The sequence below is a fragment of the Cynoglossus semilaevis genome, chromosome 10 (assembly GCF_000523025.1).
Source record: "Cynoglossus semilaevis isolate Cse_v1.0 chromosome 10, Cse_v1.0, whole genome shotgun sequence".
NCBI lineage: Eukaryota > Metazoa > Chordata > Actinopteri > Pleuronectiformes > Cynoglossidae > Cynoglossus > Cynoglossus semilaevis.
In genome coordinates, this window is record NC_024316.1 from 8,204,862 (window position 1) to 8,227,795 (window position 22,934).

The following is a 22,934-nucleotide window of genomic DNA, read 5'->3' on the forward strand; positions in this document are numbered from 1 at the left end:
TGCTCACCTTATATGAGACTTTGTCACAAGCTTGAATGTTCCTGACAAGGCCATGAATGGCCCTACGTCTTCCTTATGACACATTTTTAAACTATTTGATTCCAGCAACGTGTGGTGTAACCGAGGAATGTGTCACCTGATAAACGATGGGACAGAGGGACAGACGGTCAGACAGTCACGGCTGCTTCTCCGGAGCATCCTGTCAACAGCGCCCCACCACTTCCTTCCCTCCAAAGATAAGCTTATCGTCATCACACCGCTGGAAAAATCCTGAGCTGTCTCTGCTGGACATGAAAGTCAAGTGCAGTTTCCTCATGCTATTCAATAAAGGTAAGAATTTTGATTTTGACAGAATGTAGAATTGGCATTTTTGGTTCTGTTCAGACACCAAATACCTTGAAAGTAGTGTTGAGTATGAGTGTGTTTGCGGGTTAGCTGTGGCCCTCAGGCCTGGAGTTTGGCACACATGCTTTGTGAGGTCACCTGACACAGTCCGGCTATGACACAGAGGATGGTAATGACTCTGGGTTATTATTTTAAAATTCCCATATCGTCCCCCTGACCTTTATCCAGTCTGTACTTCACACACCTGCACCGACTGTAATCATCTGTAAAGGAGCCAAAAATAACATGTCAGCAGTCACTATGGTAGAGGGCAGGTAGGGTTTATTTGTAAACTAGTCTAACAAATCATTGCCCTGGACCTGGGGTTATTTCTGGATTGCATCAGATGATGGGGTTTTTAATGTTGGTCTGACCAAATGTCAGACAAAAAAACAAACATGTGTTTGTTAGCTCTGGAACAGGATGTAAGAGAAAAGTGAGCAGTCAAGTGGTGAGGTCAAACCACTGCCGAGAGCTGAAGCACTAATGTGTATTAATGCACTTGTACTGGTTATACAGTTAGCATTTTATAATATCATGTAAATACCTCTTCCATCACACAGGCATCTCTGATAAGTTATTGGGAAGTTAGTTGTAGGACTCGTCTAAAACTTCGATCCAATCAAAGTTACAGTTTTCCCGCCCCCTCCTGGTCTGGAACCATTTCTTGTCAACTAGCTGTCAATCAAACAATTGTGCTGCATTACTGTTTGTCAGAGGAGCAGGAAGGGTGGAGGGAGGGAGGGAGGGAGGGAAGTAGGGAGGGTGGGAGCAGACTGACCGGCAAGAGCCAGGCTTTTAGCAGACGACAAGTCAAATCAATTTTTTAATATTATTCAAGACAGATCTGGACTGCAGGCAGGCCGGTCAAACACTGGCATACAAGTACATATTTATATTTGCATTTTTGCGTTTTCAGCAACAGTGTCTCTCAGTTAGTGAAGTCCCAGAAGTGGTTTCATTGAATAAATCAGAAGCTCCGCCCCTTCTCCTTTTCCCCCGCTGCTTCCTAATTCAGATCTGCAGAGATAGGGCAGAAATCGGACAAGTGACATACGTTAAAAATAGCAGCCCTTAGCAGGTCTAAATATATGCACCGCCATTCTGGTGTGAAAAGCTTATCTCAGTGGAGGTGGCAATAGAGGGGTCATATTTACATGTATACACCAGTCTTTCCACAGCCGGCGGGAAGGGGATGGCATGATGTAATGGCGTGGGAATCTGGGAGCAGGCTAGGACAAGAATGGGCTGTGGAGCGGATGGACATGGTGAAGGTTAAATTGGTTTTCAGCTTTCGCCACTAGCAAGGTGGAAAGTAGTGACACTGAAATGTCACTATGACGCTCCGAACTGGTCGTCAGGAAAACTCAGGCAAAGACAAACTGTTCCAGGTTAAAAGTTTCTAACAACATTCCACTGACTGAATGTAGAATGTTGTTACAAAAAAACTGGAATTCCATTCATTTACTTTACTGTCTAAATAGGTTGCATTAAAAAAAATCAATTAGCAGCTGTGGCCTATTCACGAAACAGGAACTAAATCTGAAAACAAACACCAGAGAAATCACAGAAACTTAATGGTTTTATTTACCGATCAAATCAGAAATACCTAGTAGAACTCAGATTTCATGAATGACAGGTTTGGACAGTTTGGTTTCTAAAAGGCTAAGAGTAAAGTTATGATATTTGTGAAATTAAGACAAGCATTTCATTATTATTTTTTTAGCCACAGGCAGATTTTTTCAGGTCTCACTCACTATTGTTAGTGTTTTTTGTTTACTGCAATCCCATTTAGAGGAAAATGGGTAAAAAAAAACCCCAGAACAAAACAATAGCAGACAGCACCCACTAGTGGACCCAAATGTTTTGTCATTATTATAATCAACCAAGTTAAAAACCTCAGTGGTGAAGGTGTGAACATCCCAAAATCCATCAGTGGCAGAGAAAAATGCACATTTTATTAAAAGACAAACAAACAAACTGCCAGTGTCAGACAGTTACTTTCATCCACTCCAACTGTATATTTGAATAGTTTGGGTTTTTGATTTAAGGCCTTGAGGGAATTACAGCTTATTTCAATTCACTGAAATGATATATTTGTGAAGGAAAACAGCCGTTCAATCAGACACTAAACTTCCTTTGGGACCGTGTTCTCAGTCTTTATTCTCCTGTTCAGTAGAAAAGTCAGTGTGTGGTTGCAGGAAGCCTGAGGTGAAGTCGTCCGTATCTGTCAGGATGCAGTGGGAGGTCATTGGGGCTAAGGAGCTTTTAATGGCATTATAATTGTTCTTTCCATCTGTGTGGGTGATGTATGTCCTGGAGGCATTTGTGAATCACATACTGTATTTTTATTTTCCTGCAATAATCATGTCTTAATTTTAGGCACGTTGGAAATGTATTTGTTCATCTTAAAGCAAGTAAATACATCTCAACTATAAATCTAAACTAAACTCTATAAGCTGCTCCCTGTTCACTTTGGTGATGGGTAAAAAGCAGAGGTCACATTTGGTTGTGTGCAGTGGTGTGCTGTGTCACAATGACAAATAATCAAATAAAAAAATAGAATCATGTTATGTTCTCTGGGCAGGTGACCACGGACAAAGGAAAAGGTGTTCTCTGGGCAGGTGACCACGGACAAGGCTTTTAAAAGGAAATGTTCTGTGGTTAAACTTAGTCTTGGGATTAAATGATAAACCAGAGTTTAAAAATAGCTGCACCTCTTGGAATAGTTCACATTACATATTCCTGAAAGAAGTGAAATGATTAACTGACCAAGTCACTGTTCAAAGTTACTGTTATTGTGTCATTATATCCGGTGGAGAGGGCTGAGCTCAAGGGCGTTTAACAAGATCAATTCAAGATAAACTAGATGACGAGAGTTTGGTCCAGAAAAGTCCGGCAACAATTGACTTGATTACATCATTTATTACACATAACTGAATTATATGTAATAGAAAGGTTGATACTGCTGAATAGAAACACTGCTGAAAAATCAATTTTACATTAAAGTGCAATTAAATACAAATTTCAAACAAGATCAACTAACTTCATTTTTAAGATCATGTTTTAGTCCAAATATTTTGATAGCATCTTTTTGCAGATTTAAATTAATATTATAATTATTATTACAGTTAAATGTGTGTGCCAGCAGCATGATATGAACTCTCAAAGTTTTTACATTTTCCAAAACCTCTGACTTCCCACCTCCAACATCATATACCACTGTTAAGTCGGTCGTAACAATGAAAAGAATAATAATAGGTGAAATGATGAAGGGAGAGAGTCAATCACAAATGCTGGTTGTCTCTCTCTAATCGCTGCGGGTCTTCAGTCTCCTGCTGACAGACTGTATTATCTGAGCTGCTGTGGAACTCACGAGTCATTTTCTCTAATGAGCTCAGTCGCCTTCCACACCTCAGACAAGTGAGTGTGGGTAACATTATGGCTGCTGCAGCTGCTGGAGGGCTGTCACGCAAGAGAGACTGAACACAAACTGACTGTGTGTTTATGAGGAATACAAACATTTACTGTAGACACAAAAGATCATAGTGGATATTGGGAAAAACTATAAAAACTATCAAAACCTCTTGGCAGCCTAATATATAAAAATTAAGACAAAAATGATCACAACTATTCTAAATAAATACAAACAGGATGTCATTTAATAAAATGTCCCTTCAACAAAACAAACTTTAACTAAAAATTACTAGTTAAATAACCCTAATTTAAATTACTTTAACTTACTATTACCTTCACTACTACCATTAGAATACTGTATATACTTCTTGACACTATTTGTTTTTGTTGCCGTAAAATATTGGAAAGAAATACTTGGTATTGTGTTCATAACATACTGTATCCTGCAACTGTACCAAACACATCCACTCACTCAGTTAATAAGCAGTTACACACTCTACAGTCACTGAGCCCACAGGTCAGAGGTCAATTTCCCTCATGGAATACATTTAATGGCATTGAATTCATCCTGACTGAACGACAAGAGCGGCTTGTCAACTGCCCTCTCTGACCCCGACGCCTTAACAAACCAGTGTGAAATTTAAATATCTAAAAATATCTCCCACAGGTCACATCATCACTCAGGCTGAGGATGACTGGAATAATGAGCTCTGAAGAAAACGGGAAAAAAAGTCTTTAATTCCAAAGGTGCTCTGCTGCTTGCAGCCCCCCCTGCAGCCCTACAACGCCACCAAGTGTTTCAAAGCTGAATGCAGTGACTTCAGATGTGGATTTATGAAAATGCCTTCTGTCCTCTTAATTACAAAGTTATTATCTTGTTTATTCATCTTAAATTGACTACTACTTTACTATACTTTGGTTTAACTGTTTCAGATTATTTTAGGGCAGATGATAAATTGGATTTACTTATGTATTTTTGTAGCAGCTGTTATCAAAATTGTATATAATTCTATGCTTCTAACAATGGGAGATAACAGGTGTGTGAAGTGCAGACTGGATAAAGGTCAGGAGGGAAGATACAGTGATAATAATTTCAAAATAATAACCTAGAGTCATGACCATCCTCTGTGTGCCATGTGATAACAGGAGGGATAGTGGATTCAAAGAGTTTAAAGCAACAGCTCTGGTTTCTCCAGTGACATCTTGAAATAATTATTTTCCTTTGCCCTACAAAATGAATTGTAAGCGTCTTAACAAATGAACACACACACGTTTCCAGATTTGCCGTCAGAAAGAAAGGCCTTTATTTAAAGAGTAAAAAGGCACAGGACACTCCTCCCTTTTTCTTTCACTGCTGTGAAGTCTTCCAACCTCCAAGTAAATCATAGACATTTGGAAAACATCGTCAAATGTTTCATCTAACACAACCTTTCACACCAAGCAACAAATCTTAAAAATAAAAGTCATTTAAAACAACATGTGAGACGTTCTGAGAACACAAAAGAATACCCCCCCCCCAAAAAAAAACATTTATTCAACATTCTTAAATGTAACTGCATGACTCAAGTATTAATAAGCAGCAAATTATAAAAATTAAATCATAAAAAAATAATCTCTTCAATAAAATATAAAGCAAAGACAGGGGAATAAAACGGATATATACCGTGTATATGTGCCTCGAGGTCAGAGTGACGTTTTAAGGTCCCTTTTAAGAAAGATTTTAAAACAACAGGCTGAACTTGAAGGTCTGGAATAAAATATATGTAAGTTTGGAACCGGTGCTATGCTTAGCTAGGGAATATCCACACACTGTAGTAACAGCAACATAAATAAAACAATGTAATTACCCTGCTAGAGAAACGAATCAAGCAAGGGACCTATAAACTACACAGGTTGAGGAGGCCGTAAGTACTGGCCATTTTAGTGCATATATTCCAGTTGTTTTTTTTTTTACGTAAAAAAATTATCAAAACAAAAGTGCTGCAGTGACAATAGTGGAAATAAAAAAAATGGAAATAAAACTGCTCTGTATTCATTTTGGTCACCTGTTTGGAGAGTTGTGTCTATTCCCTAAAAAGCAGAACTAAAAATAAAAAAAAAATCACATTTTTATGATCTAACATTATCATTCGTTGAAGAAAATGGGCCCATGGACCAAATCTATCCCACCAAACCATCCAATCTGACCAGCAGGCCAACAGTTAGTGATCACTTTTGTAAAGTATAGGTAAATGCCTGTTATACTAATGGAAATCATGACAAATTACAAATGTGATTTTACAAGAACCAAATCAAAAATGACAAAAAAACACAACTGTTTGATAATAAAATTCCCTCGTTTCAGTTAGAAAATAAAACTGTAATATAATGTAACCTAACTGTAATGTCCTATTTGTCATTTCAGGTTATTGAACAGTTTAGCAACAGTTTGTATATGAATTGTGACAGGTTAAAGCAGTTAAAGTAGCAGTTGTACCATATCCATGATTAGTGTGTTCACTCCCTAGAAGTCAAAGCGAGGCTGACTTATATTTGAACCTGAAGATTTTATGTTGGAGTTGAAGAAAAACAAAAAGTGTTTTTTTTCTCTATTGGAATTTGTCACATGCTGTAAGGGATCGGAACGAGGCTCGAGGAACAAGTAGAAAAATAAAACTTCCTGAGTCCCAGTCAAAACGTCATGTAGTGCTGTCGCAGTTTGGCCACAAGGAACTCGTGGGTTAAATTATGTCTGGTGATGATTCCAACAATCTGACAGAGGGGCAGAAAATAGCATTTAGTTAACTACAAATGCAGGCTAACATGACAGGAAAGGATTTTTCTTCTCAAGATGAATTGATCTTAACTGTAACATTGCGTTGCCCAGAAAAATATAAAGCATTGTGCTTATTATGCAGAAAACGCCAAAGCATTTTATTATCCATGAAAAGGATCCTATCTGTCAGTTTTGATAAGAAAGTGTATGGTGCTGAGGTCATTAGCAGTGCAGCTACCCCGTGTTTGCGTTTTCTTTTTTTGCCAGTAATCGAAGCATTCCCGAGTGGAAGGCTTTAGTAGCTGAATAAAGAACCAGTAGGTGGCAGTAGAGTAGCTCCTTGTCTGTATCTGTATGTTTATACTTACTTCTCCAACAGCATTGACCACAGGTAAGTGTCTTAGTCCCATGGTCCTGAACAAGTTGAAGACTTGAGAAATACGGGTGTTGGGCGACACGATGTAGGGACACGGGTTCATATATGGAGTAACATCCTGGTGGAACATATGATAGACATAGACATGATATGTTTAGACAGAAAATGTACTGAAAAATATAGATATAATTTTTTTCTTTGTTCCAACAGTAAAGGCATACCACAATCATGCGAGGGTTGAGCAGGGTGAGGTCCACTTCATGGATGTCAGGGTAACGAGGATAATCCTCAGTCATCTCGGCATAGGACAACCTGGGCTGAGTGGCACTCTGAGAGAGAAGGTAAGAGCAGACGATTGACCAACATTATGGCACACGTGGGTCTTTGAACAGTTTTTGTTTTATTATTAGTGTATGGTACCAATATTCATTTTTCAGCTGTGAGCTTTTAAAAAAAAAAAACAAAAAAAAAAACACTTCTTTCCACTTTTAAAAAAGTCTGTTGTTCTAGTAATCAAGGTTGTATTTCAGCTTTGCAGACTTACTGACTGGTTTTCAGAGTAACAGACTCCTCTGATGAGCAGGTTGACAAGCTGCGAGCGCAGAATGAGGCCATGGAAAGTTAGCGGCCTGAACCTCTCCTCCATGGTCCACTCCTCGCTGGGAGACTGATCTGGGTACAGGTTGGGGTAGGGTGTGTGCCTGCATGAGATCAGCAATGAGGTTTATTTGTTATTTATCAACGTTGAACGTAGAAAATAATGTTTTTGAGGAAAATGATGTGATTAATGAGAGCCCCTGCAGCAGTGCATGCATCCATTCATCCATCCATCCATCCATCCATTCATTCATCCATCCATCCATCCAACCCACCTTCTCTCTAACATCTGCTGCAGCATATCCTCTCCCTCCTCTGCTGGCTCCACCACTGCAGTCTGGTCATCACAGACATTTCTCAGCTCACTGGATGGATACGATTTCATTGACTGGCAGCGACGCCGCTGTTCCACAGCACGAGACATGACGCTGGATTTCTATAGGAGACATTCACAAGTTATGAAGATCCTGATGGGGTCAGTACTGAGACCACATTCTACAGATTGGATGTCTGACAAAATCAAGACACCTTTGGAAATCCAGCAAACTTGTCTAATGGTCAAACATGTCATCTTTACCTATAAATCATTCTATGAAGTTCCCATGATTGATACTGATGTCAGATGTAAAGGTTTAAGGCAGTAGCATCTGTACAGATAAACATTTAAAAATGAATGTCCTTCATTAGTCATTGGTCAGAGTCATGTCCCAGACACAGAGCTCCATGGTGGAGGAAGTAACGAGCAGCCTGGGCTTACAGGACTAAAATTATAAAATGGTCCAGGACAAACCTTGAAGCGAATGTTGTTGCTGACCAGGATGTTGCCCTTCATGAAGTCTTTCTCATTCTGTCTGTTTTCAGTCACCACAGGAAACGCATGGTAGACAGTGGTGCGGAGGATACTGACCAGGGACTGGACTCGAGTATGAGGGTACACGTAGGTCAGGTTGGGCTCCATGATGTCACTGGCGGTTAATCTGGTGAGAAATTACCTCATAATTCTTACAGGTTACAAACTAATTTCTAAGTAACAACTGTTAGAGTGAACCATCTTCTTTATTCTCACTGTAATAGGATGCAATAAAGTTAAAGTTCAGCATTATACAGTTTTTTTGTGTAGCCCAAATTCACAAAACACGTTTGCCTCAGTGGACTTTAGTTTTAAAATTTGAATTGAAATGAAATTTGAAATATCCTCCTCAAAACACTTATTGGGGGTCGGAGAGGTATAGGTGTTTATATCTGATTTAAATGAACCAAAAAGTAAAGTAGGATGAAAATCACACACTGAGAAGAGTCTTACTTGTCCATCTCCACCTCAGTCTCCCACTCCAGCAATGGCACTCCTTTAAGGTCAATGTGAATGTCATAGATTCCCTTGTTAAAAAAGTCTCCAGTCCATTTGGCAACCTGCGTTAATCAGGACAAAACCAGACGCCGCAATAAAACAACACGAAGCACATATCTGATTTATATCAAAACCAGTCCATTTCATTTGTAAAGCCAGGACTGACAGAATACATTTGAACCCAACAACAGACTTTACAGGTTATCTAGAATAGAATCAAGACCATCCTCCAAAATGGCAGAATGTCAATTCTGTCAACTTTATGTAGTCAGATCTTAATTTGTCATTTTGCATCAGATGAGTTTGAGATTGAATAACAAAAGGAAAGCCTGTAACACACGAGACAACTGTTTACCATCAGAGTGATCATGATGGGCAGCCCGTACGAGATTTCATTGGTGGATTCTATCAGGATGACAGTCAGACTGATGGTCATTCTGACCACACCTCCAAGAAAGGCAGCAGCACCAATCAGAGCAAAGGTTCCTGAGTAAATGTGCAGCTGTAGTTTCCTGTCAGAGAAAAGACACAAAGAGAGAGAACTCTAATGACCAAACACAGAACTATGTCATAACTGCAAACACACACACTTGCACGTGCACACATATGTTGTTTGTGTTTATTATCCTGCACAAATCATTAAAAAATAATAATAAAAAAACAGCCCCTACATAGGTACAATCAGATAAATCACAGGGTAGCAGTGGATTAATCATGACTCCTCGTGATTAATCACAATTGTTATTTATCATAATTAATCAAGGTCATTCCTAAATCTTTTTTACTACATATTGATGGGACACAAAGACAGAAGGAATAAACAGTGTATCGACTGTATTAGAGCAAAGATAAGTGAATGGGCGGTGGAACTATTAGATATACAGTTATGTCCGTGTTTTACACTTCATCATGTTCATTTTCATTTAATGAGTAGAGTCTGACATTTCAGATGCTGTGAACCTCTGAGTCTGGTAAACCAAATAAAGCCTGTCAACAGCGATCACTCTGCCTGTGTGTGGAATCAGAGGAAGTGAAAGAATCAACAGGAGAAAGTCATCATGTCAGCACATTCCTCTGAGTCCTGTTAGCTTTAGACACAAGGTGACAGATTAAGCAGTGGGTGAAAAGACTAAAACACAGTGTTCTGTGTCATTATTGGTCAGTAAATATGTTTTCCTGCTCCAAGTACCATGTAGCTTACTGAAAAATACATCAGTTCTTTAGAAAGAACAACCAAAACAATTTTTCCCACTGGTCACACCTTAGAAAAAGTCATTGTTTCAAATTTGGGCATCAACAAGGATGAACACAGAACAAACATGTTTAACTTATATATCCAATGCTGTCTCATTTAAAGTCAAAGTTGTTGTTGTAATTTTTTTGTTTGATATTTTTTGCATCAATCAGACTGAGAGGAGAGGAAAATAAGATGTTCTTACACTTTGAGGATGTTGGCGACCAGCCGTCCGAACGCTGCCCCACAGAGCAAAGACGGCACAAAGAGTCCACTGGGTATGGACACACCGTAGGTCCAACAAGCCAAGAGGAAATAGAACACGAAGAACAGCAACAGAGTCAAAGGACTGAAGGTTCCTGTGAGTAACAGAGAAGGAGTTAACTGGAGAATGACATTTAAAAAGCTTTAACGTTCTTTATGACAGTTGTATTACTTTGCTGAATAGAACCATTAAGACTTTAAGATTACATTTCAATAAATTATAGACTGACAACAGAAGGGCTTCTGGGGCAACAGCCAACACTTTAAAGACTTGGTACAGACAGCAGATACGTGAGCCAAAAACTCAGTTTTCAATTTGCCATCAACCTGTTATAATGCCACCATTAATGTTAAAAGTGAAACTGGGGGTGAGTCAGAGTAAAATAAGAACTTTATTGCACACATATATTTGTAACTAAAGCCCTGAGACTTAAAATGACATGGAAACGTTAGAGTAGTCCTTTGAGGGTTGTGCATGCACTCATCTCACCATCCTGGTGAAGCAGCTGTCGAATGGCAGCCTCCTGTGGGTTAAAGAACAGCGTGGCCATGTCATTGTAGGTTTTGTTGCTGCAGAAGAACTGACGGATGGTGGAGTTGATGTCTTCTCCGGAAACCTGAGAGAAAATGCAAAATGCTTAGCATGTGACGATAAAAGTGATGTCCTAAGGCAAAGGACATACAGTTTACTCCACCCTTGTGGTAAAAGGTAAAAAATGTAAAAATGTTCATGTTGTTTTAAACCACAAATAGGACAGCTGCAGATGGTGAAAGGTCAGGAAAAAGAAAAACGCTGCATGTTTAAGCAATTTGAAGACAATTTTGCAACTGTTTTCTGGAAAGAGAAAGCCAAAAAAACACACTTTGGGCAAATAGAGCAAAAAGGCGGAGATATGAATATAGGTTACTATATACTATATTATCTGCTCCGCTAACATGTGTAAATCTTAATAGGAAAAACAGGCAAGTTAAAGTATAAGATTATTAAAATTAGCTGAACCAGCAGAGCCAGTTGACGTCCCTTTGTCCCTCTCTTGTTCATATGAGATAATAAGAAACAAAAGAGCAGGAACTTACTGTGGCGTTTTGATTTGCAGGGATGTACAGCTCACGGCATTCGCCCAAAAGCATAGAAGCTGCAAAGATCACCACTGTCGTCACCATGCTGACCAGGAGACCCTCCAACACTCTGGGAGAAGACAGTGTCACACAGATTCTATGAACAGATTCTCACAATGACATCAGCATATCGCTGCCAGGTATTTTATTATATTTTTCATTTTGGTCATGTTCCTCTGTGTAGGCATAGAGACATTTGTTGCCTTGTTCAACTAGTAAAATATCCTATTTTTCAAATGTTTTCAGGTTTTTCCCTTCATCTATATTGTCTGCAAAGACAATGTGATGAAGTTAGACAACAGCTAGCAGGCACAGAGGCATTAAAGGGTTCACCTGATGAATTTAGCCTTAGGGTGGATGTGTCTCATGCGATACTTTGCCAGGCACTTGTTCATGCAGTTGAAGAGGGCTCCCAGTAACCCTCCCACCACTCCCATCAGAACAAAGAAGGCCAGGTCTACAGCGGTCCACAGGTGGCAGCTCTTATCTCCTTCTGGACACTGATGAACCAGAGGTTTGATACATTACATCAAGTGAGTAAAGATAGTTATTTTTCATTTGAGAAATGAATATGTGAAATAGAATGAGTTTTCCCAACATTAGTACTATTTAATAGCTCACCCAGAACCCCAGAGGATTCCCAGACCTTTTGAATGCAGAAAAACATGGAGCACTTGTAGTATTTTAATATCCAGGTCATCACATGGATCTTTACCTTGAACTCTCCAAAATTGAGCAGACCAGGCTGCTGAAAGGAGCCCCAGTTGTTGAAGATAATACCAGAGCGAAAGAAGTTCAGAGTGAAAGTTGCCGACATGGAACAGAAGAGCTGTGGAGACAAAGATTAGATTCAGATTAAATTTTCACAGAATGATGTCTATAAAGTGTGTAGTTAATATAGTCTGGCATTTCAGTCTACAAACATTGATTTGATAAAGCCAGGTGATTAACAAATATTGACATTAAAACCCAAAGTATAGTGTGGTGGATAAAAAAGATACCCTACCACTTTCCAAGTGAGGCCCTGGTTCCAAAAAGAGGAGCCCTCCTCCAGACTGAACAAGGTTCCACCTATAGGAGCCCCAAAGGCAGCAGCGACTCCAGCTGCAGCTCCTGCTGACACAAAGTCGCGCTTGTCCCTGAACAAAAGCACAAAGAAATGCTGATAATATTCCTCTTACTACTGGGGAGGAGGCTGGATCATGTGGTATCACTGTACCTGTCACTGCGGAAATGGGGGAAATTAAATTTGATCTTCTTGAATGTAATGCTCTGAAACTAAACAGAGAAGAAATAAAACATAGGTCAGCATTTTAATGAAAAGATATGTAACAAAAAAAAGCCTATAATGAACTGGTAGTTAATCATTTGTTGTGTGGTGTTTTACCTGAGGAAGACCAGCTCCGACAATTGCGCCGCTGTGAATCATGGGACCTTCTTTACCAACAAACAGACCTGTGTAGACACACATTTTTAAAACCACAACTAATACAATGTACAATTGATGACTCTTACTTATTAAAACCAAAGAAAATGAATGCAATAAGATGTGGTAGCTGTCGTGACATTTTAATAACTCTGCACATTTAATAACTTTTTTTTTTGTATCTTCTCCTGATCTTTTCACAGTCGTCCTTTACCTCCAGCCACACTGAATATAACTCCAGTAGCTTTGCAGAGAAAAGCTCGCAGACGGACAATTCCTGGAATTTTCACCCCATTCAGGTAACTTTTAATCTCTGGGATTCCAGAACCACCTGCCACAGGCTGGAAAAGGAGCAAAATAAATACCATATTAACAGAAATACTACAAATAATTCTGAATATAAAACAAAATTGGACAGAATTGATTCTAGTGTAACAACAAATCAAGACTTTTCAAAATGAGGATTGATGGCAAAAACCAAACTACTTTATTCTATCATTCCTCCATAAGCCATTAACTTTCAACCTCTCTTAAAAAGAAGTTTGAATCGTCGAAATGCCAAGGTGTCCAACATGTAATTAATCTTACCTCAATAAGGACAAGTACACTGGCAATAAAGATGAAGAACATGTTGAATGCCAGGAATTCCAAAAGAGACAGAGGGAGGCAGCCTTTGTCACTGCACTTTTCCACAGCTGGAGATATTCAGCTAAGGTTTTTGGTGCCATGTAAAATGATTTACAGTAGGAAGAGGTTTTTAGGATGAAAAAGAGGTGGCTGTAGATCTGTAGGTAGTTTAGTTGTCCTCCCAGAGGGGTGTGGGTTCAATTCCAAACCTGGTAGTTTAAGTACAGTCTTGCTCTTAGTAGCTAAATGGTGTAGTGTAGTGTATTGTAAAGCCCACTGAGTAGTCATGAAGACTACCATTTACCATTAATGAGGAAATAAATATGGTACATCACATGTAACAATGCAGAAATTAGCTAGACTGGTCATACCAATATAGTTTCATCAGATTAGTTAACACGTGTAAGTGAAAGGATACAAGCACCAACCACTGAGAATTTGATTGTGGTAAAAAGGCTGACAAAGAAATCCACAAACAGGCCCACCTGATAGAGAAACAAACACACTCTGGTTATTTCAAACAGTTAGCATCAAGTAAATAAACAGTGCATGAGAACAATCCTAGTTCCTCTGCACTTACCAGACCCACTGTGACTCCTATGCCAAACACCATCACCCATCGTACCACTTCATACTTTTTGGCTTGCTGTAGAAAAATAAAATGTGCAACATTAACATTATATGTGATAATAATATCTACATCTGAACTTTTACTCAAAAAAAAAAAAAAAAAAACTTATAAGGATGCCGTTACCTTATTATCTGTCGCCTCCACAACCTCCACATAGGGCTCATTAGTGCACCGGTCATAATCCAAGCTCTATCAAAGTAAACACAAACGCTGTAGCTTTAGATTTTATTTTCATTCAGAGACACCATGAGCTCCAGTTATTTACCTCATAGTCTTTTCTTGGTAAAATCTCATCTTCTTCTTCTCGGATTTCCCCCAGGATCGCCTGGGTGGGAAAGACCATCATGAATAATTAATTACTGGTAAAAGCATGGATTTAATGCAGGTATTGGTTTCAAGTAATACCTATATTACTCTTCAGAGATTAATCAAAAAAATCAATTAATCAAACTACATTCATCAAGCATTTACACTCTATCATTTTGTCATAATTTAAGCTTAACTTTAAAGAGCAGATCAGAATCTTTTTCACACCAGAATGATTGACCTGTGCTCTGCACGCTGACATGACAGCATGTAAGAGGATTTTTTTTCTTCTCTGTAGCAAGAAGGGCAAGTGTTTTGGCCAAAATTGATGATGTGACATACAGACACACTGCTGGATTCAACACCTGGCCCTTATAATTATTTTATACACCTATATTGATCAATGAAACTAAATCTGTTAGTACTTAAAACTTAAAACAATAATGTCATTGTCTAAGGAACTGAGCACCAGGGTGTGTCTACTGTTGGCACAATTTTCAATTCGACAGGATAGTCTTGATAACAACCTTCCTTATTCAAAAATTATAATAACTTTCACGTCTACTTTCCTTTTCTGCTATTAGTGAATCTCCGTGTCGATTTAAATAGGCATCCTGAACAACTGTGGTGAATTCACGTATGTGGCTTGGTAACATTAGGAGTCACTTCCAAAAAGGGCTTAACGTAGTAAAATCCTGTCCGTTAACCGGATTACATGACGCCGAAATAAAGTGACTTAGTAGTCAGATCTTCACATAAACACCCCAGTGGCCTAATGTCTACTGTAACTATAGAAATAGAATAAGATCAATTAAAATTCTATATCTGCAAATTATGTTTTGTCAGCTAGTAACTCTAAACGTCTTTAGGGTGGAACACGGGCGACGTAATGTGTAGCACCACGGAAACAAAAATTGTAATAAAAGAGGATTATTAATATTCGATTTCTGCTCGTGGTAATATGCGCTTTTTTTTCTTACAAGTTCCTCTGGCGTCCGTGTTTCTCCGTCTCTGCAGCAACATCGGCAGCACATACAGCTCCCGCAACACGCCATCTTTGTTGTTGTGTCACGCTGCATTCACGTTCAGGAAGAAATCAAAATCAAATACAAATTGTTAGAAATGAATACAAAATTATTTGCATTACTAATATTTTGTCAATTATATAAATGAATATTTATGAAGGTATAGTTAACATTAAAATAACGTAATTGAAGTTTTAATAATTTTTATGACATCAGAAACGCAACACATTAAACCCGTGTGAACGCTTCCTTGGCTGTAATTGGCCAATAATCATTAAATCCGTTAATTTCATTGGTAAGGGGTTAGGCGTGCACCTCTGATCGCTTCGGCAAGCCAATTAAGCTTATGGGTCAACCACGCAAACCCAAAAGCAGAAAGTATTTTAAAAACCGTCAATACTGCGTATTTTTACGCATCTAAGATAATGTTCTTGAATATACACAACTTAATATACACATAAAATGTATTTTTACAAAAGAATTCCGAGTAATTGCTAATCGTGCATTGTGGTTGTTTCAAATACTTTAATTTACAAAAGTGAAACACCGTGAAAATGTACGATTCATTTGAATTATTTCTTTTGAAACGGGGAAATTTGAAAACGTGTTTTTTATATATTTTTCCCAAACGACCAAATACAAATACAGAAAATGGTTGCATCTGTGGTTGTATCTAAAACCTACAATTGACAACATTCTTTCGATAAGATTTTATACAAGCGCAGAAAACAGCAAAAAGACAGAAATAGCGAAAGGCAGAAGCACAAAAGTGCTTTATTTTCTATGGGAATGAAAGGGGCAAAACATGACCGTTTTAAGCTATATGGATGGAGAGTGGATGGTTTATGTGAAAGAGTTAGTTTTTCGAAAGACAAATCGTACACCGGGAACCTGTAAACTCAACCTGGTGTTGTTTTAATTTTCTCAAATGCAGGGTTTTCCGACGTCACGTAAACGCAACACGTTGCTGTCTTGTAGCTTCGGTCTGAGTGTGCTGCTTTCAAGCTGGGACTGTCCTAGATGAGGAGCTGTCGAAGAATACTATCGACCGGACCTGGTAAGACAAGCGAGCTCTTTGTTGTTGTTTTGTTAAATTCATAACGATACCCGGTAGTGGGAAGAGGTACAATCAGCATTCAAGGGTTCCAAATAGTTTTTATATTTAACACAGAATGAATGAACAGCACAGCCAACGTGTTAGCTTTTGTCTCAGTTAGCAGACGCCACTGCCGGTACGCAATGTTCGGGTTTGCTGCTGTCCCTCAAGCTTTCCTTATACATGTGTACAATGACGTAGTAATACAGGGACAGTGTTATAAATAAAACCAGCAGCTCATGTCTGTCAGCAATTGCCACTTAATGTTGTCATATAATCCACATTAGTCAGTTGTCATTTAAACGCCTGCTGCAAAAGGACCTGTATTAACATGTGCTATTAGTAGCTAATTTTAGCGATTTAAATGGACGGCGCGTGTGTGATAATTGTAAGGTAGTCTTCCGAAATGGCATGGGCTACTTGTAGCCAAAAGCATATTGTTAGAGTTGTTAGTCACTTTATACAGTAAGTATAAGTAGTTAAATGCAACTTATATCTAAGTAAACATTACTGAACAATTGAACAAAAACGAATTTGTAAAAAACGGGGGGGGGGGCAGAAAAGTCAGTCTGCAGGTTGATAATCCTAGAAATTGACCTATTAGAACAAGGTCAGTTTTGTAAATTAAAGTCACATGTAGAAGAAAGTAGCTTATACAGTGCTGCCACACAAAAGAAGCTCATAAGCTACAGTAATGATAGGTTCAAGCTTTAGTCAGACTCCACCTCCTCGTCTGAATTCTCTGCTAAAGACTCTGTTTGAACCACACAGTGTTGTATTGCAGTTATTACACCCCATGAAGTTTCACAAACAAGCAACTCAATTGCTATTGCATGATTTTTTTTTTATAAATGTGAAATTAGAAAATGCACACATTTAGAAACACATTTTTCTCTTTTCAGTATAAATTGCTATCATGGTGAACCAGGTGCAGCAAGGTGATGGTAGCTGGCAGCTTTGCAAGGCAGACCCCAGTGGGAGCAGCAGCAGCGGGGCAAGCTCCAGGGAGAGCTCCAGATGTTCCACACCAGTGCTGGACTCAGATGGTTCTCACAGGCTGCGTGACAAGATGCGAAGGAGGATTGAGTCTGGAGATCATTGGTTCTCTCTGGAGTTTTTTCCTCCTCGCACAGCCAGCGGAGCTGTCAATCTCATATCAAGGCATTTGAAATAATTTTAACAAAGTAGTCAGGAACAATCTTTTGTAAGCAAAAGGCAGAGCTTTTGAACTTTACTCCTTTTTTCAGATTTGATAGAATGGGTGCTGGTGGCCCTATGTTTATAGACATTACCTGGCATCCAGCAGGAGATCCAGGCTCAGACAAGGAAACATCCTCAATGATGATTGCCAGTACAGCAGTCAACTATTGTGGTCTAGAGAGCATCCTCCATCTGACTTGCTGCAACCAGACCAAAGAGAAGATCACAGGCTATCTGGCCAAAGCCAAACGCCTTGGACTGAAGAACATCATGGCACTGAGGGGAGGTAAGAGAAGACGAACTGGTGCTTGGTTTAATTCCCAGCAACACCTTCTTATTTATAGGTCTAATCCATTGATTTATTAGGTTTGTCTTAAAGTCCTGATTAAAAAATATTTCTTGAGTTGAGAAACTTCAAGATATTCTGAATAATTATATTCAACAGTTCAAAACCTGTTTTTTAAAAAGTATTTCTTTTTGATAAGTTAACAAGATGTTACATGCAATTTGTAGAAAACACCTGTATATAACAACCATTTTAAATGGTTTTTTGCTTGTCTGCAAACTAAAGATATTCAGTTAACTGCCAGAGTCACATTAGAAAATGTTTATTTCAGCTTCCGCTTTTATTGTGAAATGTGAATAAGCTTACAATAGGAAGTTAGTCAGAGAAAGCTGTCAAATTTACTTTACTTTCTAACTTGACTTCTGATAAACAAATGTGCTGTCGTGGTTTTCCTCAGACCCAGTGGGATCAGACTGGGAGGAAGAAGAAGGAGGCTTCAACTATGCTGTCGACCTTGTAAAACACATCCGCTCAGAGTTTGAGGAGTACTTTGACATTTGTGTTGCAGGTATTTCATCACCAATAAGAGCAAACATTACACGTATCAAAGTGCCACAATGTTTGTTCATGTTGCTCAGTGGTTGTCATGGTGTTTTCCAGGCTATCCCACAGGTCATCCTGAGGCAGAAAGCTACCAGAACGATCTCCAGCACCTAAAAGAAAAGGTGGAGGCGGGAGCAGACTTTGTTATCACTCAGCTCTTTTTCAGGGCAGAGTCATTCCTGAAGTTTTTGGATGACTGCAGAGCTATCGGAATCACCTGTCCAATCCTACCTGGAATCTTCCCCATTCAGGTAAATTAAACTTCCAGGGTCTTGTTACTGTCATCGACGTCACTGTGATGTTGACTAAAATGAGAACCAACTCAGAGTATGGTATTTGTATGAGGTGAGTGAACACTAAAGTAAAATCAATGAAATTCCTTATATTTTCAATTTGATTGTTATTAATTTTAAAATGAATGAATATGTATAATAAGATATTTGAGCATACTCTGAAATGTAATTCTATTTTAGTTTCATTGCTATAGCCTTACACTCTCTTTCTTTCTCTGTCTCTCTTTCTCTCAAGGGTTACCAGTCCCTGCGTCAGCTTGTCAAACTATCCAAACTGGAGGTACCGGAGGAGATCACCAAGGTCATCGAGCCCATCAAAGACAACGATGCTGCCATTCGTAATTATGGGATCCAGCAGGCTGTGGAGATGTGCCGTGTGCTGCTGGACAGTGGCAAAGTGCCAGGCGTCCACTTCTACACTCTGAATAGAGAGGTGGCCACCATGGAGGTCCTCCGGCAGCTGGGTCTGTGGGTAGAAGACCCGAGGTCAGTTAATGCTTCTGCTCACTCATGTAATGTTTGTCCAAATAAGTCCTTACTTACTAAAAAGTAAGTTTTTAGAAAAGTAAATGTCTTTCTATTTTTGCAAGAAAAAGTTTCTTAACTAATTTACTTTCTAATTAAATAAGAGGTAAATATTGTTGCAGTGTATACGCAGTTGGTTGGGGTTTTATTATGTTTCCTCAACGAATTAAACCAACCCAGGTTTAGGGTAGGAATTGTTTGTCTTTGGATTGCTTAATTACTAGTCAGCCACAAGGGACACTGCAATTCAATCTATTTCAGCAGTTAGCATTAGAGTTTATTGAACCATACAAAAGAAGCTCCACTGTATGAAATTAAAATGTATATATTTTTATTAGGCGTCCTCTTCCGTGGGCAGTGAGCGCTCATCCCAAAAGGAAAGTAGAAGATGTTCGACCCATCTTCTGGGCCTCCAGGCCCAAGAGCTACATCTACAGAACCCAGGACTGGGATGACTTCCCAAATGGAAGATGGCAAGAAGATCTCTTTACATTAAAACATTTAAGATAGAAATTAAAGTGTAAATGAGTGTTAATCAATTTCTCATGAATCCATAAAACCTGCTGTCAGTTAACAAAGCCGTCCCACCTCCAGGGGAAACTCCTCTTCTCCAGCATTTGGGGAACTGAACGATTATTACCTGTTCTACTTGAAGAGTAAGTCGTCTAAAGACGCTCTGCTGCAGATGTGGGGAGAGGAGCTGAAGAACGAAAAGAGCGTCTTTGAGGTTTTCACCAACTACATCACAGGGCAAGCCAACCCCAGTGGACACAAGGTAGATTTTCTGTGCATCTGTCTAATGTAGTTGGTGTAAATGCCAGGTTTAACCAGCAGAGGTCTCTGTAGGCTGTTGTAACTTGATGTCACTCTTTTCTTCTCAAAGGTGATGTGTTTGCCGTGGAATGACGAGCCCCTGGCTCCCGAGACAAACCTTCTGCAGGATGAGCTGGAGAGGGTTAATAAACGAGGAGTTCTCACCATTAACTCCCAACCCAGCATTAACGGAAAACCCTCCACAGATCCCATAGTAGGATGGGGTCCTGCAGGAGGCTACGTTTTTCAAAAGGCAAGAGCAGAAGATGACTTAGGAGGGTGTTAAATGGGCTCTAACTTAAATGACCAATCTGCACTAGTGTAGACCTTGTAGTTGTAGTCATTTTGGCAGTTTATTAAGGCAGAGCATGTACACTTAAACATAATTGGATAAAACAGGCAGGGTAAAAGTTTGACATCTTTAGATTATAATGTTATATATAAAGTTATTTTGTTGCTCTGTGGACATTTGTCCTTTTATCATTATCTTAATGTCCTTTGCCAATGTTGAGTGTATTGATAATGACAGTCACTGGTGTGGCATGATTAGATACAGTGATGTCTCTTCTCCAATGTCTTCTTATTGGTCCTGTATAATTCCCAGGCCTACCTGGAATTCTTCACTTCCAGTGAAAATGTGACAGCTCTCCTCAAAGTGCTGAAGAAGTATGAACCTCGCGTCAACTACCACATCGTTAACGTGCATGTAAGTGAAAGGACTCAAAGCATTTTTCATCCGTTTTTACTCCAGTAATGTCGTGTTCATGTGTTGGTTGCAGGGTCATAATCTGACCAATGCTGCCGACATGCAACCTAACGCAGTAACGTGGGGGATTTTTCCTGGCAGAGAGATTGTTCAGCCTACTGTGGTGGATCCAGTCAGTTTTATGTTCTGGAAGGTAAAAGAGATGGAACTGTAGTCATGTGAGGTCATATTGGACTTTGTTTCAGCAGCTTTCCTTTTGCCTAAGTTTTTTGTTTGAATTGTTCCTCAGGATGAAGCTTTCGCCTTGTGGATTGAGCAGTGGGCCAAACTCTACGAAGACGAGTCTCCGTCACGGATGATCATCAAGTATATTCACGACAACTACTTCCTGGTCAACCTAGTGGACAATGATTTCCCTCTGGAAAACTGTCTGTGGCAGGTCATAGAAGACATGTTTGAGACGCTGGATGCTCCTCCTGAACCTACGGAAGAGTGAATAAAATCAGTCTTTTTTTTCATCTTTTTGTAAAAAAAAAAAAAAATAACACTGTGGAACTGTTTGTGTATATATACATATATGCAAAATCTATCAGTGTTGATTACAATGTACGATGAGACCTTTGTTGAAAGAAAGTTTTTTTTTTTTTTTTTTAATTTTTGTTTTGTTTGTTTTCCAGCAATGCTTACCAAAATACTGCGACACCATAGGAAAACCAAGCGGAGCAGGTTCGGAAAGGGAATTCAATACAAACTCCAGTTTTGGTAAAAATGTGGAACTTTACACTAAAATGAACTTCATATGAAACTGTGTAATACAACATATCCCTAAGTCAAAGGTCAGGGATGTTTAACACTACTTTTGACCCATAGCAGATAATGTCTTTACTGACTTTTCATATATTTAGCTTTCGTGTTTTTTGAATTTTTAAAATAATGCAAGTTGGTACAGATAATGATTATAATTTTACATCACCAACTTTTACTATAATAGTTGTTATGTTTTTATGTCTTTTTTTCCTATGCAACCTTTTCTGAAACTGGTGTTTGTGTATTTTGACTGGGCAGCCATACCAGTGTTTTTGGTGTTTTGTTTTTAAAATTGTGTTTCATTTATCGTGGTCTAAACAACATTGATGGCAGTACACACACACACACACACACTCATATCTGTTGTTTGGGCGTTATAAGATAAGCTGTTTTCCTACAATTTAATAATATTTATGGATTCTACACCTTTTTTTACTGCTGAGTATTTATTAATATTTCCTATAAAAGACCTTTAAGAAATATCGGTTTCTATTTTTAAAACTTTATGCTCTTAAGATATAATTTTATCAGCAACTCTGCCATTGCTTCCACTGTGCTTTCCCAGAGAGACAACAGAGATTAAATTTTAAGTAATCACAGTAGTTTTTTATATATATTGACATAGTGCAACTTTACAGAGTCCCCTGTGGTACGGGATATTAGAATCTCAGCACCACTTTTAACAATTAACACGCACTGTTTTGTTCTCAGCTGGTAGAACAGTTTCTCTATGATCTTAAACACTAAAATGATTTCATTTTCTGCTGAACTCAGAGGGATTAATAAAATTCTATCTATCTATCTGGATTGTATGGTTTGTGTATACATTCCACAGAAACAATCTGCTAAATAAATACATTCTCAAGTCCCAAGTCAAAACTGGCAAGTCGCAAGTCAGGACTGAACGTCTCAGGTGAAGTCCAAAGTCCTGCACCTTGTTTAACCCAATCTTGTTTAACCATATAGCAATAATGCATTTACACAGATCATGTATGCTTTTAAAATCTGTATTTATTTATTAAAACTTTAGGGTGCAAATTAAATTTCAGTTGCACTTTCTAACTACACAACTAACGACTGTGATGCTTTTCTTCAT

At 38.8% G+C, this 22,934-nt stretch overlaps 2 protein-coding genes and 2 long non-coding RNA genes across 7 annotated transcripts in view; 3 read left to right on the forward strand and 1 right to left on the reverse strand.

Annotated features, from left to right (window-relative positions):
* LOC112487574 (uncharacterized) overlaps window positions 1-7,500 on the forward strand; it is a 9,169-nt gene extending 1,669 nt beyond the window's left edge. The window contains exons 2-3 of one of the 2 annotated variants that reach the window (XR_003050780.1): window positions 106-330; window positions 7,143-7,500. This is a non-coding gene — a long non-coding RNA (uncharacterized LOC112487574). Of the gene's footprint in view, window positions 1-105; window positions 331-4,468; window positions 5,320-7,142 lie in introns of those variants that run through there. The other variant, XR_003050779.1, reaches the window with a different exon arrangement.
* On the reverse strand, window positions 5,080-15,832 carry clcn6 (chloride channel 6). Of its 2 annotated transcripts, XM_008318507.2 has the most exons (24): window positions 15,825-15,832; window positions 15,465-15,557; window positions 14,444-14,503; window positions 14,302-14,367; window positions 14,128-14,193; window positions 13,966-14,032; window positions 13,509-13,615; window positions 13,135-13,261; window positions 12,882-12,949; window positions 12,714-12,772; window positions 12,501-12,633; window positions 12,210-12,323; window positions 11,828-11,994; window positions 11,453-11,564; window positions 10,866-10,992; window positions 10,317-10,470; window positions 9,233-9,389; window positions 8,833-8,939; window positions 8,320-8,506; window positions 7,805-7,965; window positions 7,477-7,633; window positions 7,154-7,261; window positions 6,925-7,050; window positions 5,080-6,552 (listed from the first exon to the last, which is right to left on the reverse strand). In XM_008318507.2, exons 2-24 carry the CDS (start codon window positions 15,537-15,539, stop codon window positions 6,472-6,474), a joined length of 2,586 nt encoding a protein of 861 aa, XP_008316729.1. In that variant the 5' UTR covers window positions 15,540-15,557; window positions 15,825-15,832; the 3' UTR covers window positions 5,080-6,471. The 2 variants fall into 2 exon arrangements, with proteins under 2 accessions (XP_008316729.1, XP_008316728.1); XM_008318506.3 differs by lacking the exon at window positions 15,825-15,832 and having other exon boundaries at window positions 15,465-15,569.
* On the forward strand, window positions 7,872-11,881 carry LOC112487572 (uncharacterized). The gene is made up of 6 exons (XR_003050777.1): window positions 7,872-8,004; window positions 8,391-8,509; window positions 10,285-10,472; window positions 10,937-11,084; window positions 11,473-11,634; window positions 11,741-11,881. It is a non-coding gene; the product is annotated as an uncharacterized LOC112487572 (long non-coding RNA).
* mthfr (methylenetetrahydrofolate reductase (NAD(P)H)) lies at window positions 11,994-21,850 on the forward strand. Of its 2 annotated transcripts, XM_008318505.3 has the most exons (15): window positions 11,994-12,027; window positions 13,124-13,219; window positions 16,444-16,566; window positions 17,508-17,766; window positions 17,853-18,091; window positions 18,549-18,659; window positions 18,752-18,945; window positions 19,223-19,473; window positions 19,851-19,985; window positions 20,107-20,287; window positions 20,396-20,578; window positions 20,930-21,031; window positions 21,105-21,224; window positions 21,321-21,523; window positions 21,709-21,850. In XM_008318505.3, exons 4-15 carry the CDS (start codon window positions 17,522-17,524, stop codon window positions 21,737-21,739), a joined length of 1,995 nt encoding a protein of 664 aa, XP_008316727.1. In that variant the 5' UTR covers window positions 11,994-12,027; window positions 13,124-13,219; window positions 16,444-16,566; window positions 17,508-17,521; the 3' UTR covers window positions 21,740-21,850. The 2 variants fall into 2 exon arrangements, with proteins under 2 accessions (XP_008316727.1, XP_024914864.1); XM_025059096.1 differs by lacking the exon at window positions 21,709-21,850 and having other exon boundaries at window positions 21,321-21,573.
* The last annotated feature ends 1,084 nt before the right edge of the window (window positions 21,851-22,934 follow it).

What these genes read in the sequence shown, in the direction of transcription:
- mthfr (XM_008318505.3), top strand. Translation starts at nt 17,522, where the DNA reads ATGGTGAACCAGGTGCAGCAAGGTGATGGTAGCTGGCAGCTTTGCAAG. An exon ending in CTGGAATCTTCCCCATTCAG is followed by an intron (nt 18,946 to 19,222) that starts GTAAATTAAACT and finishes CTTTCTCTCAAG; the next exon opens with GGTTACCAGTCCCTGCGTCA. An exon ending in CCAACCCCAGTGGACACAAG is followed by an intron (nt 20,288 to 20,395) that starts GTAGATTTTCTG and finishes TTCTTCTCAAAG; the next exon opens with GTGATGTGTTTGCCGTGGAA.
- clcn6 (XM_008318506.3), bottom strand. Translation starts at nt 15,563, where the DNA reads ATGCAGCGTGACACAACAACAAAGATGGCGTGTTGCGGGAGCTGTATG. An exon ending in CTGCAAATCAAAACGCCACA is followed by an intron (nt 10,993 to 11,452) that starts GTAAGTTCCTGC and finishes ATTTTCTCTCAG; the next exon opens with GTTTCCGGAGAAGACATCAA. An exon ending in TCAACCCTCGCATGATTGTG is followed by an intron (nt 7,051 to 7,153) that starts GTATGCCTTTAC and finishes ATGTTCCACCAG; the next exon opens with GATGTTACTCCATATATGAA.